We start from the raw sequence: 18,042 nt of genomic DNA on the forward strand, positions 1-18,042 counted from the left end.
TTCTTAACAAGAAAGTGGTAACACAGGTAAACTTCCTCATTTTCTTGACACTATCTGACTTGTCAAAGTCATAGGTTATGCAAGAGTTACAATACGACTCTATTTCTTTTCAGTGAAAAGCAATGGTAATGGTAACTTTGCTCTAAGAAAGTGTGCTTTCACACTTAGATTTAATCAACCATTTATTTAACCTGAAATAAGTTAGTTCAAATAATTGAACTAATTATATAATATTAATAAACTTTATTTATAAAGCACTCATCATAATAAAGTGACATAAAAATAAAATGAACATCTAAATTATGGAAAGTCCCTTTGCAGTCGCTCACTCTAAGGACATTTTAAAAAACAAGTAATTTCCTGTTTGTTGTAGCTCTGCCTCTCTACCAGGAGCATATGAAAGTTACAGACATGCATCTCACATTTTGCATCAGTGAGGAAACGACAGTTTAGCAGAATAACAGGGTGTATGTAACTTTACCCTCAGACTCCTATTCAACATGAGCTGGAAACAGTGTGGGACAATGAAATGTTCCATTGTCTTCCTTAACATACTGCTGTGCCTTTCCACAAGCCAGATTAGCGGTGAGTTATTAAATTAATGTATTTATCCTGTGTGTGCATGTACAGTATGTCATGTGTTGTGACTGATACGGTTGTCACGATCATGCATTTTTAATTGATGATTAATTGTCATACAAATAATTGTGATTAATGATTTAATTATGTTTGGGGCATTAAAAATTACATTTCTATTTGCCTTTTAGGCTTTGTAAGCAAAAGTACATAGGGCAATAACTTAAAAGCCTACCGGTATCATATATTAAAATTGGTTTATGGGAGGGCAGGCCGGCGGGCGGGCAAACAATAATCAAAATAAATAATTTACTATACTACTTAATTGTATTTTTCTTTTAAAAAATATTACAAATTGCCGATCTACAAGCTTACATGTTGTGAGCTTGTATATCCGCTATTTTTTGTGATTATACTGAATAATTGCGATTAGCTCAAATAATTGAAATAATTTAATCATATATCAATTATATAATAACTGTGTCAGGCTTAGTAACTGACAATGTTTATTGTTAATAGTTCAAGCTGGCCACGAAGACAAGAAGATTTGTGACACTTTTCCAGATGGTAGGTGCCGGACATAGAGATAGAGGGAATATATCTCTCATGCTATATATTAGCTACTTAAAGTCAGTTCAGTTGAAACAGATATTTGGGGTATTAGCCATATTAGCTGTCCCCAGACATTTTAAAAACACAGTTCTCAGACAACTTACTCTGTTTCCTTTCTGAATTACAACAGAATGTGTTTGTGTTCTTCAATACTGTCTCTCCTCCAGTATTGCTTCTCTTGATCCTTGGACCAGGTAATTCCATTGTGCTTGAGATGAAAATATCTTTTTTATCAACACCTTTTATAAAATGTTACCAAAAGTGTCATGTAATAGAATGATGATAATAATTTCAGTATCTTTGGGCATCAAATTAAGCTGTTTCTTAAAATGAAATTGTATATTTTTAATAGGGAATAATTTATTGTTCTTTCCTTTCTTGTATGCTGCTGACAGGTGTTATGAGAATAAAATAGCAACATGCAGAATACCTCCTTCGGATATTAACGCTAGGATACCTAGACCCAATCCCCCTGGTTTCCCCCTGGTTAAGACATTCAACTCATCTCATGAGGTGAGGCTGTATGCAGGCTGACAAGACAAAAAACATTTGATGAGGTTTGAACCCTGCACCTCATTCCATTAGATTGCAGAGCGAATATGTCTTAACAAGCAGAGTGTATGTATGTTCTGGACTGGGCAATACATTGGGGACATTGGGGGTCGCTGGGGAGGAAATGGGTGAGGTGTATTTGGGACCACAGGCGTGTCTGGTAGACTGCCACAGTGCCACACAGTAAAATTATCAGTGTTAATTTAACTCTCAGAGTGTGGACCATTTAGGTTGATTTTTACACTGTCAAAGTCAAATTAACACTAAACATTTTACTTTGCCGTTTATAACTTCCAGTGGAGGACTTTACTGTAGCTGTCCTGATACAATACATTGTATCTTGCAATTTAGCAAGTAGTTGAGTGATTTTGCACCCACACTTGGACATCATCTTATGTCATCATATTGAATTGCTGTACATCTGCACATCCTGGGGTGTATTGTATCATTATCTTGGACGTAAGATTAAATTCACTGTGTCATCGTGTGTGACTGATTCTGAGAATACAGTAAATGTAGTTTCAGTTTCTATGCCATAAAATCAGGTACCATGCACAGTAAAACATTTAATTCAGTGTTATTGGGGGAAGTGATTATAAACAATTATTATGTAATAGAAAATCATACTTTTGAAAACTAAAGTTTTTGAAAATATAAACGTTAAAATGAATTCTACACACATTTGGTAATTGATACTCACAATTTGAAGGAGAATTTGTGCTAGAGCAGTGTGAGTAATTCTCCTTTAAAGGTGCAGTAATATATTTTTTTTGTTTTTGTTGTTACAATAAGGGTCAAATAGCTCTTTATTCTGATAGTAATCATTGCAATCATAGCTATAGAGCTGTTTCTCCAGCTCTTTAGTAAACAGAAAATACGTTGTCAGGTCGGGATAACAATTTCATCCGATCAGACAGAGAACTCATACAGGATACAGGATAAATGAAATGCAATTGGAAGTGATGACACACAGAAATGAACAGACACAATTGGAACTGGAACACTATCAAATTGGAAGCTGATGAATTAATACTCTCTTCTGATTGGATGAAATTGTTGGCAACCCACCTGAAAAGGTATTTTGTTTATCAAGGAGCTGGAGAGACAGGGAGACCCCCGTTACTGAAGAAACACTCTTTTAGCAATGATTATTACTACAGAATACAGAGCTTAAACTATTTCACAAAAAAAACTTTTGTTTTAACCAAAGAATATCACTTTACACTTTAAACAGCATGACATTTCCATTACTACGCACCTGTGCTGAAAATCTGGATGTGCCAAGACGTATAGTCTAATAACAGCACAGTGTTCCTGTTCAATCTTTACCCATTGATAGTAATTACTTCCGTATGTGTGCACTTTGTAAACGAAGACTCACGTGTCACATTGCATTGGCTGGTTGCGTGTGTGCACGCCTCATTTGGCCAAATGGAAATAGCTATCTTTAAGACCAGATATTAACACAGGGCTCCTCCACATGGCACAGCCTTAAGACTAGATACTAATGCTTCAGTCTTAAGGCCCCTATCATTTCAGTTGATATTTTTCAATTCAATTGTGCATATCCCCAAACAAATTAGCATTTAATCAAATTACCCCAAACCAATTGACATAGTGTACCTGGGGCTGAGGGTCCAGGGCGGGGACCTGGATGGAGCAGTTGCTCACTTTGCCCGGTAGGTAATCCAGCTTTGTAGTACACAAAAAAACGTATTTCACTAACTTCTTTACATCTGCAAACCTGTGATGGGACAATAAAGTTGATGATATAGGTATTTTCATGTGTTCATGTGTGTACCCCTCCCTCCTAGGCTACAGAGAGTCCTACACCTGATCACTGTGTGCACATCCCATCTTCAGCTCTCCAGAAAGGTTCTCCTGGCCCTGGGAAGGCTGTACGGGTGGTTATCACTGTACTCAACAGCTCTTACTTCATGGTCTGTATCTGGATAAGTCATGGATCCTATGAGCCAAATTCATAGGCTTATTTGGATTTAGTCAGCAATGAGTTGTGGTACATAACGTTGTTGCGTGTTTGGATGAATTCACAAAGCTGCTGCCAGAGGGCTAGCAAATTCACACTAACTGAATCTTGATTGATGCTATTAGGTCTTACCCTTGTCTCCTGCTCTCTGTCTCTCCTCTTTTCTTCTCCTCAGCCCAGGTCACGGGGAAGGAGGCCCATCCTAAAGGATTCTGCCCGTTTGGAGGGCACTGTTTTGGGAGCTCTAGTCCTGTCAGTAATGGTTGGGAAATCCTCAATCATTAATCTGTCCCAACCTATCAGAATTATGTTCAAAAACAACAAGAGAGTGAGTTGAGTTCCTTACCTACAGTATGTGCTGTTTGAACACATTTCACATTTGGTGCTGTGTAAGTCCAAATGGATCTTGGACAACATGTGTAAATTAAACTGGTTTATGTATTGCTTGTTTCCATTGTGCTCCATTTAAAACATTCTGCACTCAAATAACTAGACAAACACAACTATACAAAACATAATTAATTACTAGAGTAGAAACCAAAGTACCAAAGCAAAAATACTAAAATGTTTTCAAAATGTGTCAGACATTTAAAAAAGATAGATCTACAAGCTCACAACTAGTCACAAATAGGTGGTTAGTGCGTGTGTTGTGTAAATAATCTAAATCTGCTAAGTAACTAATTACTAAAGCTGTCAAATAATTATAGTGGAATCATAAGTACAATATTTGCCTCTGAGAGAGGTGTAGAAGTTTAAAGTATCACAAAAAGGAAATACTCAAGTAAAGTAAATGTACCTCAAAATTGCACTTTTCAGTACAGTAGGCCTACTGAGTAAGTGTGCTTAGTTTCAGCCACTGTTCTGAACCCAATTGGGTTTAGTTGCAGGATAAAAAGGATAACTTCACGTATCCCGATGGTCTATTCATCAAAATGTCATGAATAATTGTGCATTAAACATTGGGAAGTTAATTTTCATTGTGTCAATATTTATTCTTTTTGTATAATAACCTGCTCTGTCATTGCTTCAGTTGGATGGGGCATGTGTATTCTGGAAGGACACAGGACCTGGTTAGTACTGTACATATCTCTGTATCTTTCTCATAATGATAGTGTGTCATCTCCTAATAACTCACTATAAACAGGAAATAAGCTCTTTGACGTAATTACATTTAACTTAAATACCTGAGCAGTGTTTTTGTGTGTGTGTGTGTGTGTGTGTGTGTGTGTGTGTGTGTGTGTGTGTGTGTGTGTGTGTGTGTGTGTGTGTGTGTGTGTGTGTGTGTGTGTGTGTGTGTGTGTGTGTGTGTGTGTATGTAGGTCACTGGAGCAACCAGGGCTGTGATACGAGTCGCAATGAGAGTGATTTTATTTGCAGCTGCAATCATCTCAGTTTCTTTGCTGTGCTTGTGGTTAAGTGATGTTATCTTTCTATGGAACAACTTTCCGTTGACCTCACTTAGCTACTGCTACTAAATATGAAAAACAAGTAGTCTCTTTAAGGTTTAGTTTAGTTATACAATTTTTAAATTTTCTACCTTAACTTTTCAGAACCCCAGTGTATCAGTGGACAAACGCAATGCTGTCAACCTCAGCTATATCTCCTACATTGGATCGGTTCTCTCTGTCATCTTTACAATCATAAGCTTGTTCATCTATACAAGTCTACAGTAAGCATGTTTTTGGCCTGAGTAATGAAACTAGTTTAGACAACATTTGTTCCATGTGACTTACTTTTGACCCCACTACAGTGAAACCTTGTTTTTTTCCAAGTAAGTGACAGAAGAGAGGAAGTGAACAGTGTGTAAAGAAAAGTGTGTGTGTGTGTGTGTGTGTGTGTGTGTGTGTGTGTGTGTGTGTGTGTGTGTGTGTGTGTGTGTGTGTGAGTGCATGCGTGCGTGGGTGGGGGGGGGCTGTAAAGTAACTAATTACATTTACTCAAATTTACTACATTTCTTGATTTTATACTGCTATACTGCAAATATTTTACTTTTTACTGTACTTTTTACTTTTTATTAATGATCAATTGGACCAACATAGTATATCCTACTTTAATCAATTATTATTTTTAAATAGCACGTCTACAAACTCACAATGTGTCAGGATGCGATGCGCTGTGAGCTTGTAGATCTGCAATCCTCAAATTTTGTAATAATTTAATAGTAGGGCTTAAGTGGTTAATGATCAATAATAATTATAGTCCAATGATTCTGAAATAGACATTCTGCATAATGAGTACATATATACATAGTTATATTTAGATGCTAAAAAATTTTCTACTTTGACTCAAGTAAGTAAGATTTTGAATGCAGGACTTTTACTTGTCCAAAATCAGAGTACTTTTTCCGCCACTGTGTTCGGTCCTGTGTTCAAAAGGCCAATGAACTGCCTGCAAGTGCATGTACAGTGTATGGTGCAAAATACACTAAACCCATGATACTCTCAGAAGGTAGTCCTGCCAGACTTCAGTCTTAATCAAATGGCCCACATTTTTTCAGAAGGTCTAGAATAGATCCTGTCTAGATAGTCTGACAGCCAATCAGCTAATTGACTGTCAGACCAATTCATTTCTGGGTCTCTGCTTGCAACCCACTGCCACAGTGGACTTCAATCATTTTGTTTAGCACAGTAGTTTAATATTTGGATGCTTGGGACAGTTTTTGTGTTTTGTCCATCAAACCAGGAGGCCAAACTCGTTCTACACGTGGTTTGCTGCTTTTATAAACTAGGTGACACAAAATAAAATGCATTTAATATCGTTGTCTTTACAGGCGACGGCGTCCAGAGAAGTCCGTTGGTGTCCACATGCAGCTAACAGGGGCACTCCTCTTCCTGCATCTCAGCTTCCTGATCAGTGGACTGTTGTCTTGGTTGAAGATGGAAGACAAAGCGGGCTGGGGCTGTCAGGTCCTGGGACTATTCCTCCACTGGTCGCTGTTGGCTGCCTTCAACTGGATCGCACTAGAGGGCTTCCACCTGTATCTTCTCCTAATCAGAGTTTTCAACATTTATGTCAAAAGATACCTGCTCAAACTCAGCTTGGTGGGATGGGGTGAGTGGATTCTGAATGGAAGAGTGGCCTACTAGTAACTAGTTTACTTTAAAGTGTTTTCATGAGGAAAATGTAAATGCGCGCCTGAATGCCAATTATATTTCTTGTGCAGTCATTGTTGATCCATTATAATAATTAATTATTTCATGAATAATTTGTTTACAATAAGCTTATCATCAATGGCAGGTCAGTCATTATTTATGGGAATGGTTAAGTATATATAACGAAGTGTCTGTTCCACTCTGTATGCAGGTCTTCCTACAGTGATAGCAGGGGTTTGTTGGATTTCAGGTGTCTATGGCAAATACACTTTGACATGTCTGGATGTCGATAACAACAACAACACATCAACAGTTAACATGTAAGAAACTGGAGTTTTATCAGTTGTGGCTTTTAATAATCATGCACAAATACAGTACATTGAATATGATTGGGGTAAGATTTTGAACTGATTTGGATGAGTGATAGCATGCTTAAGAAGAGTCTCTGTGCCTCCTCATTATCTGAAGGATTCTGGACAACCTGAAGTTCATATTCAAAGTATGAATGTGCTTGCCTAGAATTATTTAATGCATTGAGTGTACATTGTTTCAGTATAGAAGGTGGGGCTCCAAATTGGACAGTTTGACTGGAAAAACGCAATAGAGCAAAAAAAAAACTATTATTTAAAAAAAAATAGTTTTAGAAAAACACATGTTGCCAGTTAAAATCTGTTGCCAGGCCAATCAAACAAAAATAATTTGGTTTCAGATTCAAACCACCAAGTCTGAGTGCTTGTTTTTGGCGATTGTTTACATTAATCCTGGTGCATTTTACAGTGTGGTATTATGGAAATTCTGGACAGTAGTTACACTGTGTGTAACTGCGGACAACGTAGCTGTAGACTACATCATTCTGTACAGATTGGTCAACATCTTATTCACTTAAAAGTTATGGATTACAGCTTTAAGTAAAGCAGCAGCAGTGGGTTTCACTGTTGCTCCAAGACAACCTATTTTCATTGATTTTCCTGCATTTTTCTCTGCAGATGTTGGATGAGCGGCAGTTTCCCACAGAGGCTATTGGTTGGTTACTTAACTGTGGGCTACCTGTCCCTGGTGCTGCTGTTTAATTCAGCCATGTTGGGGGTAGTGGCGGTCAAACTCTGGCAGCTGAGGGACAACACCAGCGGAGTCAGTAGAGGCGGCGGTGGGTGGAAGATGTACAGAGAGAAGAGGGCCAGGCTGGGGAAGGACTGTGCCACAGTCCTAGGCCTCAGTTGTGTACTGGGATTACCCTGGGCATTAGCTCTCACCACCTACACCTCCGTCCCCCTCTCAGGGCTCTACCTATTCACCATATTCAACTCTCTGCAGGGTCAGTGTATATCTAATCTTTCATCTACACTCAGTGATTCCCCTTCGTGGGCCGCGAGGGTATTGCAAGTGGGCCCCCAAATAATTGGCAAAACATTATAATGATAATACAATATTAATATTTAAACATAATGTAAATACAATGAAATGGTATTTTTTATCTAAAACCTTGACATATGAGTTTTCATTGTGATACCAATAAATAGAAACTTATAGGCTATACTACGTTGGTCCCATTGATCCAAGCCGGAACACAAAACACAGATGGTTGAGCCGCGAATACTTTCAAGATTTTCAAGTAGGCCCTGATCCAGAAAAGGTTGACAACCGCTGATTTACACAATGAATGGATGGACAAATGGCTGGAAAGTGTTTTTGTAATTTAACTTAACTCTCTTTTGTTCCCTCAGGTGTGTTCATATTCCTGTGGTCCTTAGCTTTGTCTCGCAAGTCTCAACAAGACAACTTGTCGGTGAAAGACCCCTCCACTCACAGGACGATGGAGACCACCAGCTTAAAAAACTGACATTTAGGGCTCAGCTAATCCGAAAACAAATGCAATTTCAAATGACTCAATATCTCAATATTGTAGCAGCAATAACAACAATAACAAAATAAATTAAAGCTGCAAGCAGCGATGACCGGGCCCTTGCACATCTGTCTACGTTGTATGAATCTGTCTACGTTTATGAATAAAATGTGTGCACACACATGCACACACACACACACACACACACACACACACACACACACACACACACACACACACACACACACACACACACACACACACACACACACACACACACACACACACACACACACACACACACACACACACACACACACACACCCCCCCACACACACACACACACACACACACACACACACACACACACACACACACACACACACACACACACACACACACACACACACACACACACACACACACACACACACACACACACACACGCCCTCTACAACAAACAGGATTACGAAAATAGATGATCTACAAGCTCAAAACACATCGTGGCGTGTTGTGAGCTTGTGGATCTGCTATTCTTTTAATCCTATTTTGGTTGTCCAAACAGCTAAGGCCTCACCCCCTCCCGTGATCTTTCATGGGGAAGGGTTCAAATCCCAGGTAGTACATGAAGTTACAGCTTTAGCCAGTAGTGATGCATATCAGTCACAATGACAACCTGACTTTGTGATATTCAATATGTTATACCTATAAATATTTTGGATCCCATAACCTAAAGGGGGAGAAAGAACTGAGATTGGTTAGTTGTTTGGAAAGCTTTTTTTCCTGTAGAAAAAGGTAAAGTATAATAATAATTTTAAAAAAAAACACCCAAATGTGCCTTTGATGATTAAGATAATCATATTTTGCGTAATGACTGGTACATTACTTAGCATAAAAATTATATGGATAAGTTGTTTCAAAACAGAAATTAATGTAATAGTATGGACCCTTTTCATAAAGTTGACTTATCATATTTAACATAGCAGAAGCTAATTCAATAAAAAAGATGAGATAGTTTTATTTAGATCAAACTTAAACATTATAAATTTAACATATGTGTAGCGCTATAGCTATGTTTTGATCATGATGTATTAAAGTTATGATGATAGAGTTGTTAGGTTATGACTTATGACACGTCTGTGAAAGGAGTCTATATATTTTAATGTACACAAGTCATGTTAACATGTTACATGAAAATGATGCAAATTCCTTGCAACACTGATGACCACGCCCCTTTTCAATTTCGCGACATATGCGCCCAACTTTACGGCAAGCAAAAGACACTGCTCTGCAGTGTTGCCATGTCCGCTTATTATAAGCGACTTTGGGCTTATTTTTCTGTAAAGTTGCTTGTAAATATTGGTAGTTGCGGTTTTTGGGGCTTGTTTCTAAAGTGCGATTGCTTATTTGGGCTTTAAAAAAAAAAAAAAAAAAACAGTGGTTCTCAAATATTTTCTTGTCAAGGTCAAGGAGTAACCCCCAAATTAATAAGTAATTGCTAGAGGTAATTGCCCCCTAACCCCTAGCTGTAGTATACAACCCTCGTAGACGTCAGAATCATAAATACGTCTACGAGGGTTGTATACTACAGCTACCTAACCCCCATCTGAAAACATTTTGTGCCAGGGACTCCCATACTAAATTTGTGTTGTTTGATTGAATACTTTATTAACAGTTTGGGGGGGGGAGCACAGAAAGTACTACATTTCTGTACAGTTAATACATGTTAGAATGTTTCAAAAAACATTTCACATTTTCTACAAGATTTTAAAAAAAGAATACAGCAAGCTCACAACGACCCAAGCTGCTTCTTTTGGGCTTCTTAACCTGGTTGCTTATTTCTCTCACACAATCTGGCAACACTGCTACTCTGCTCTCAGACTCAGACTGACTCACTCACAGACAGACACACTACAGCGAGGCGGAGAGACGGAGAGAGGCAACAAACATGGACCCGAACACCACCATCCTTCGAGTCAAAAGGAAGCGGGGCACCGACCCCGCCGACGCGTTGCTGCTGGCATGCAAGCGCATCCGACCGGAGAGCAGCACGTCTCAGAGCCCCTGTCCGGCGGAGACCATACCGGAGCCCGACGAGGCCGAGGTGGAGAACTCCGTGTTCAAACTGGTGGCGACGGTGGCGACAACACAGGTGAGACCGGAGGCCCGTTGATACTACCCTACAAAGAACAGTCACTGGGGATACGTCAGTGACGTCACAAACAGTGTTGCCATGTCCGCTTGTTATAATGCTGCGTTCACACGGGCAGATTCAAAAGATACAGTCTACCATTCTTTTTCGATGGAAGCCAGTGACATGATGAAGATACAAAGATACATTCGACGTTTGTAGCTGCTAGATAAGCTTCAAAGCTGCAAAAAAGTTTAGTTGGTTTCAACTTCAGCTACAAAGATACAAAGCTACAAATATGCTGTGTAACTATCTTATAGTGTGGTCGCAGCATAAGCAACTTTGGACTTGTTTTTCTGTAAAGTTGTGTTTTTTTTATCTTGTTTCTAAGGTGTACTTGTTTATTTAGGCTTGCTTCCAAATGTTTTAATTATTATGTAAACCACGCTTTTTTGAAAATGGCAGATCTACAAGTTCACAACCTCACTAATAGTAGATCCACAAAAGCTGCTGTTAGTGACGCGTTGTGAGCTTGGTAAATTGCCATGTGGCCCATGTAGTTGTTTCTTTTGGGCTTGTTTTCCTAGACCTGGTTGGTTGATTGATTGAATACTTTATTTAGAAAGACATGAAAACAGTACATGGAACTTGGAACATGGAAGCACAGTGGCTTATTTAAAATGAGATCCCCGTGCACTCAAATCATGATGACATTTAAGAAGACATACAAATATACACTACTATGCAGAACGTCATACAATCAGCTTACAGGTTACTGGTTGCTTATTTCTCTCTCAAAATATGGCAACTGATCACAAACCCTCGGATCCTGTCGTAAGCACAACGACGCTACTGTTACATTTTCAACGTGTTAAAGGATCACACAACTTCTTTAGCCGAGCGATAAGGTCGTGAAACGATGTTTAACCTCTATGGGGTTAACAACGCAGTTGAAGGACCCCCGTGATGAGTCTGAAGGCATACAGGATAGGTGGGCAGTGACTGGGCACTATAGGGACATCTGGGCACCTCTATGTAAAATTGGCTATTTTCTCCAAAATGTTAATAAATAAAAGTAATGTTAAGGATACATGTAGTGAACATGCACGGTACATCATTATTAGACTTAAATTTATCCTTCAACTTATTGTGTATGCTCCAAAATGACTGGATATACAGGCTTTGTAGAAATATTAGATTTTAATTGTCGATTGTTTAAGCATGTTCTAATCATGTATCCTTTACTTTAAAATATTTTCCAATTTCCATTTTTCCATTTTTGGAACATTTTGGCCAAATTAGCCAATTTTACATCGAGGTGCCCAGAAGGATCTGGATCTTTTAGCGTCTGAAGCACTTCCGCTAGACGAGGGCTTTGTTTTGACGTCATTGAGGAATCCTTGGTATTAGGACCGTGTTAGCTTAAGCTAGCATAGCAGATGTGAAGTTTTATTTACTAAATGTAGTACAACTCAACTATCGTGTATACAACGCACAGTCACGTTGTCTGTGTCGTGGTAAGCTAACCAATTTTAGGTAACATATTGACTGTGGGTAAAAAAAGGCTATAATAACATTCCTGCCACAGTTAGCCGTTGAGCTAATGGACGACGTCATTATCATGCCATCTATTCGTACGTCACTTCAGCTCTAGTCGTTGCACAGCCAGCGTGTCCCAATTTCAAATGAAATACCCATACTTAAGCTGAAATTATTTTACTTTTATTCAAATAGTACTATGCTACAATCAAAATAAATGTATACACTTTTATTCAAATAGTACTATGCTACAATCAAAGTAAATGTATCAATACTGCAATGTAGAAATACTCTATTACAAGTACAATTCCGGAATTAAAAATTTACTTGAATAAAAGTACAAAATTGGAAATGCTCCAGTAAAGTAAAAATACCTCAAAATTGTACTTAAGTACAGTAAATGTGTAAATTTACTTAGTTACTTTACACCACTGTATGCTACAATCAAAACACACTCACCAGTAGCCTTGGATCAAGACTATCATAGATGTATTTTTATCGATTTTGACATTAGCTTATAGCAAATGTCAAAATCGATAACATTCATCTATGATAGTCTTAATCCAAGGCTCACCAGGGTGTATTACTTATATTATAGCGGAAAAAGAAACTATCTAGATTTAATGGAATGTAAATTGGTGTGCTAATAACCTTATAACTATTTCCCTCTAATTCTGCTACCTACCAGACGTTTTGCCTCTATACATTTTCTAACATTTCGTACACTGCTAAATGTAGTGCAGTTTCCAGGTTTGTATATAATAAAAGTTTAGGGTGAATAAAGTAGATACTTGTCAAATCTTGTCTTTATAAAGTCTTAATACAAGAATGGAAACCATTTATGTTATTTATCTTGTATACTTGCATGAATATCTGCCAAGCGCCAACATTTGTTACTATGATGGGTCACGGCAGGTTTTTACCATGTATGATCATAATTACAATATTCTTATTCTCCCATTTTGTGTCTAATAATGCTATCAAACCTTTTTTTTCCAATTTATCAAAAATAAAATACTAAAGATATCACATTTGCATAATAAGTATTTTGCTATGACATTCAAAATTGAGCTGAGATGCATCCTGTTTCCACTGATCAAACTTGATATGTTTCTACAACTTGATTGGAGTCTACCTTTGGTAAATGTCAATTTATTTTTACATGATTTTGAAAGGCACACTCATGTCCCACAGTTAACAGTGCATGTCAGAGCACAAACCGACCTCTATCCGTGGAGAGGTAAATAAAACTATGTGAAAAGGACTGGCTTTTTGTGTGCTGGCTGTTTTCTCCGTTTCAAGAGCGCAAACCAAGCCATGAAGTCAAAGGAATTGTCTGTAGACCTCTGAGACAAAATTGTATTGAGTCACAGATGTGGGGAAGGTTAACAAAATATTTCCGCAGCATTGAAGATCCCAACAAACACAGTGGTCTCCAGCATTCATAAACGCAAGAAGCTCTTCCTAGAGCTGGCCAAACTGAGCAATTGGGGGAGAGAAGGGTCTTGGTCAGGGAGGTGACCAAGAACCTGGTGGTCACTCTGACATAGCTCCAGTTTTCCTCTGAAGGGAGAACCTTCAAGAAGGACATTGACCATCTCTGCAGAACTCCACCAATCAGGTTTTCATGGTGTAGTGCCCAGACGGAAGCCAATCCTCAGTAAAAGGCACATGACAGCCCACTCGATAGAAAAATGAATGCAGCAAAGCACCAGAGCGCTCTGGACCTCAGAACAGACTGATTCTGGTTTTAAAAATTGAATAATTATGGAACTGGCCATAGTTCTCAACAGCACAAGAACAGCTGTGATTTTGGTACGAGTGTGACCATTAATCATGTCTGTAAATGTTTAAAGCTCCCATACCATTAAGGGGTAGTTATACATAAGGGTTGTATTTTGATGATCGGGCTCCATTCAGACTCCGTATGTTGTGATATTTCATATATTATTCCCCTCTCATCTACAGGATGCTCCAGCTCAGACACAGGTCCGTGAGGCTCTGGCTCGGCCCCGTGTGGCCCATGCCCTGCGTCCCTCTGCTGCCAGCTCCCACCGGGTCCTCGGGGACCTACGGAGTGCCAAATGGAGCACTCGGCGAGAAGAACGCTACCGAATCCTCTCCAGCCACCGCGCGGGGCTGTCGAGCCCTGCAGAGCGGCAGAACCCCCAGGGAGACTCCTCCGAGAGGGCAGGTGAGACGGAGCGGGATGAGAAAGAGCCGGAGAAATGCTGGGGACTTGGAGACGTGCAAGTGGTTGACCTTGTACACGAGGATGAAGAGGACCAGAACAAAGCTCCTGGCAAGGTGAGTTAATCCAGATGTGTCACCTATTGTTATTCTCCCAGTCCCTTTCCATACTCTTGTAACACTGACTTACAAGGTGCAGCATTCACTTGGTTGGTGACGCACATGCTAATGTCACTCAGGAGTGTAAAATTGACCATTTGAGGAGTACAATTTAAGGAACTATTTGATATCTGGTGCGATGACCGTTTAACAAAAAACATTATAATTCAAGCATAATAATTCAAGCAAGACTTGACATTGATGGAAATGTAGGGCTTCTATTAGTTTAACAGGAAATTGCACAGTAGACTATAAATAGCTGACAGACAAAGCTCACCACTTAATTTTCAGGAGTGTGTGTGTGTGTGTGTGGCTCAAAAGTCAAGTGTATCAGGAGGAGTTGTAATAAATGTGTCCTGTCTGGGGTATCCGTCTTGGTATCCTAACCCCTATATCTTTTTTAATTTGATCAAGTAAAAATACTGTAAATATGGCTACAATAATGGCACGGTGGACATCATTGTAGCTGGTACCTGACCGGAGGTGCACCGGTAACTGACCCGATAGTGTGTCAGCCACATACTCACAATGTTGTTGTGAGTATGTATACTCACCGAGTTGGAAGGCTGTTGGATGGACTTACCCTAGTTTCTTCCTTCAGCTTCCTGTCTATCTGCTATCCAATATAAATTAAGATTCTTTATTTTAAGTAACTCTTCCCCTGTCATTTCGATGTGTCCACAGACCTTGTCCTCGGACACAGAGGAGATCCTGTGCAACAACGTGAAGATGCTACGGGAGCGTCTGAGTGTGTCCACAGAGCAGCAAGGGCCGGAGCACCGGGAGCAGGAAGACGATTACGTCTACGACCTTTACTATCAGGAAACGGCCACACCCGGCTGGATCCAGGACATCCTGTCTGTCAGGGCCTACGCAGACGAGGGAGAACTGGTGTGTGGATGGGCTGGATGATGGATGGACAGACAGATGAATGAGTGACGGCGTTGAGAATTGGAGTGAGTGAGTGTGTGTATATGGGGGAGTGAGCAAATCAATGAGCGAATCGATGGGTGAAGCAGTGAGCAGGCATGGAATAGGTCAAACGGCGGTTAGTGATCACCCAGAATCACAGTGAATGTGGGCCTGGTCATAGACTAGGGCTGGGCGATATGACTTCAAATCAGATTTGAAACTTCGAAACTAACAAACAATTATGAAATAATGCATCGCGATGGGATGCGTTGTGAGCTTGTAATAGGCTATTTTCACTATTTGTGCACGCCACCATTGTACAACAAATTATAATACAGGGTTAAGTAGTTAATGTTTTTATTATTTCCTGTCGATTTGTTGATCTATAAGAAAGAAGCATTATGAAAAAAGTGCTTGATTATTCGGTTATAAGTCGGTTATTGGTTCTAAATCTCGGTTTCGATATATTCTTTATTAATTGCCCAGTCCTATCATAGACTTATTCTTTTTTTTCATTAAGGCGTGCAGATTTAAGTCATTTGCTTTGCTTGATGCTGTACACTGCAATCTAATTAGAGGTTCAGCTGGAGGTTTTAGCATGTATTTTTTCTATCATAGGTTCCTGACCAGGTGGTTCATGAAGAGGAGGTGTATGAGGACGAGGATGATGAGAATGAGGAAGGCAACTGGAGGAACGAGTACCCAGATGAGGAGAGTGATGGAGACAGCGACAGAGAGGAGCGCTACGGTGGTATGTCCACTTTTGTGACACAGTTGTTGAATAATTTTGTAACATCTATTCTATTTGTGCATGTGGTCTGACTGAGTACAGTCCTCAGAGGAAAAGCGTCGGCTGATGTTTTGGCAAAATCCATGCACAAAAGTCTATAAAGTAATTCCAAAATCAGCAGATATTTCAGATTTCCTGCCATATTTGCCAATCAGGTTTAAAAAATAAAATATTATTTAAATATTTTCTGAAATCTCCTCAACCTAATTCCGTAGTAATTATTTTGAATAATAAAATGAATGGTCGTTCATTCATTGGTTTCTAGACGTACCAAAGGCTTTCTCTGGTTTTCTCCAGTTGCTTTTATCAGCCAATCAGAAGCAGTTTTATTTGTCACGTCACATACTAAAAAAATACTTTTCTTTTGTGCACGATCCATCGTTTTGAAGTAGTCCGTGAGAAGGTAAAGTGAGAGAAAAGGGAAAGAGATAGAAAGCAGGTTAAATAGGACTGATAAAGATATATACAGATAGCGTACATGAAAGGCAGATATGTACATGATATTTTGAATGTTAGCATCATATGTAGGTGTGCTCTTGGTGTCTCATTGGGTTGCTGGCTGACGTGACCTCTGGCCTCGTGTGTTGCAGGTTACTGGGAAGAGGAGCACTCCTACAGCAGGAGGAGCTTTGAGGCTTATCAGAGGGAGGTGGTGCATGAGCTGAGTCGCAATGGGGAAGATGAAGACGATGACGATGCAGATCGTGCTTCTGACTGAGCCATATACTGTAATAATTGGTTCAACATACCTGTAGGTGTTTGGAGAGTATATCGTCACTGTCATGTGGAAACCCTGTATGTCCAACCCTGTTACTCTTCAGAAAATGGGGGGGAAAGAATCGGGTTTCCCAATGGATCCAATGTAGTTATTATTTAGTCACAAGCCCCTGTTATGATTTTTTTTAAATAAAAACCCCAAAACACACTTGAACACTTTCACTTAATTATATTACATTTAATAAAAAAATAGCAGATGTACAAGATAACAGTGTGTCGCATTGCGATGCGTTGTGAGCTTACGCGACCTCTAGTATTTATAACAACCCAAAGACCCACTTTATCACTTTCACTCTATTATATATATATATATATTTAAAATAGCAGATTTACAAGATCACAACGTGTCACATTGCAATGTGTTGTGACTTTGTTACTTCTGTGTGACACTGCAGTTTGACAAAGTAGAGCATTAATTTACGAAGAAAGAAAAAGTAGAAATTTGGACATGCAAGGTTTCTGACTGACAGCAACGATATTGTGTTATTTCTGGAAGGGCCTGGCATCTTTTTTTTTGTTTCTTTTTTTTACCGTGGTGGAGTGAATATATGTGTGGGTGGAGTGAATATATGTGTGGGTGTTTGTTCCAAAGTGGATGTGCGTTAGAAATTTTGCACATTAGCGTGGTATGCCTTGTATGCTTTGTGCAGTTGACACTCTTAAGTTAGTGAGACACGTAAATGCGTTTGCATTTTAGGGTGTTTGCATTTTGTGCATGATAGTTTTTTTTTTCCTTGTGTGGGCGTGTGTGCGCGTTTCTTTTGTTCAACATTCCTCTTTCTGATTGTTCTCTTGAATGCTTGTGAAATTACTTTTTTTTTGTAAATATGTAGATGTGTATAAAAAAATGAAGCTTTCAAAATAAATGTAAAACATCTCAAA

The 18,042-nt window shown here is 39.2% G+C and overlaps 2 protein-coding genes across 2 annotated transcripts; both read left to right on the plus strand.

The window, feature by feature from the left end:
- Positions 1 to 443: 443 nt before the first annotated feature.
- On the plus strand, positions 444 to 8,798 carry LOC308092595 (adhesion G protein-coupled receptor G3-like). The gene is made up of 13 exons (XM_080438603.1): positions 444 to 585; positions 1,096 to 1,143; positions 1,319 to 1,382; positions 1,584 to 1,701; positions 3,555 to 3,680; positions 3,903 to 4,055; positions 4,758 to 4,797; positions 5,047 to 5,138; positions 5,278 to 5,396; positions 6,498 to 6,778; positions 7,031 to 7,139; positions 7,806 to 8,134; positions 8,544 to 8,798. Exons 1-13 carry the CDS (start codon positions 501 to 503, stop codon positions 8,657 to 8,659), a joined length of 1,680 nt encoding a protein of 559 aa, XP_080294729.1. The 5' UTR covers positions 444 to 500; the 3' UTR covers positions 8,660 to 8,798.
- Positions 8,799 to 10,563: 1,765 nt separating this feature from the next.
- On the plus strand, positions 10,564 to 18,042 carry slc7a6os (solute carrier family 7 member 6 opposite strand). The gene is made up of 5 exons (XM_080439406.1): positions 10,564 to 10,814; positions 14,301 to 14,639; positions 15,366 to 15,572; positions 16,212 to 16,344; positions 16,974 to 18,042. Exons 1-5 carry the CDS (start codon positions 10,611 to 10,613, stop codon positions 17,099 to 17,101), a joined length of 1,011 nt encoding a protein of 336 aa, XP_080295532.1. The 5' UTR covers positions 10,564 to 10,610; the 3' UTR covers positions 17,102 to 18,042.

Source organism: Gymnoscopelus braueri (genome assembly GCF_963280865.1).
Source record: "Gymnoscopelus braueri genome assembly, chromosome: 1".
NCBI classification, from domain to species: Eukaryota; Metazoa; Chordata; class Actinopteri; order Myctophiformes; family Myctophidae; genus Gymnoscopelus; species Gymnoscopelus braueri.

Bases quoted from the DNA above. Each gene is read 5' to 3' on its own strand.
- LOC308092595 (XM_080438603.1), top strand. From the start codon at position 501: ATGAGCTGGAAACAGTGTGGGACAATGAAATGTTCCATTGTCTTCCTT. The intron at 1,144-1,318 runs GTAGGTGCCGGA...GAATTACAACAG, and splicing joins TTGTGACACTTTTCCAGATG to AATGTGTTTGTGTTCTTCAA. The intron at 4,798-5,046 runs GTTAGTACTGTA...GTGTGTATGTAG, and splicing joins CTGGAAGGACACAGGACCTG to GTCACTGGAGCAACCAGGGC.
- slc7a6os (XM_080439406.1), top strand. From the start codon at position 10,611: ATGGACCCGAACACCACCATCCTTCGAGTCAAAAGGAAGCGGGGCACC. The intron at 10,815-14,300 runs GTGAGACCGGAG...TCTCATCTACAG, and splicing joins CGACGGTGGCGACAACACAG to GATGCTCCAGCTCAGACACA. The intron at 15,573-16,211 runs GTGTGTGGATGG...TTTCTATCATAG, and splicing joins ACGCAGACGAGGGAGAACTG to GTTCCTGACCAGGTGGTTCA.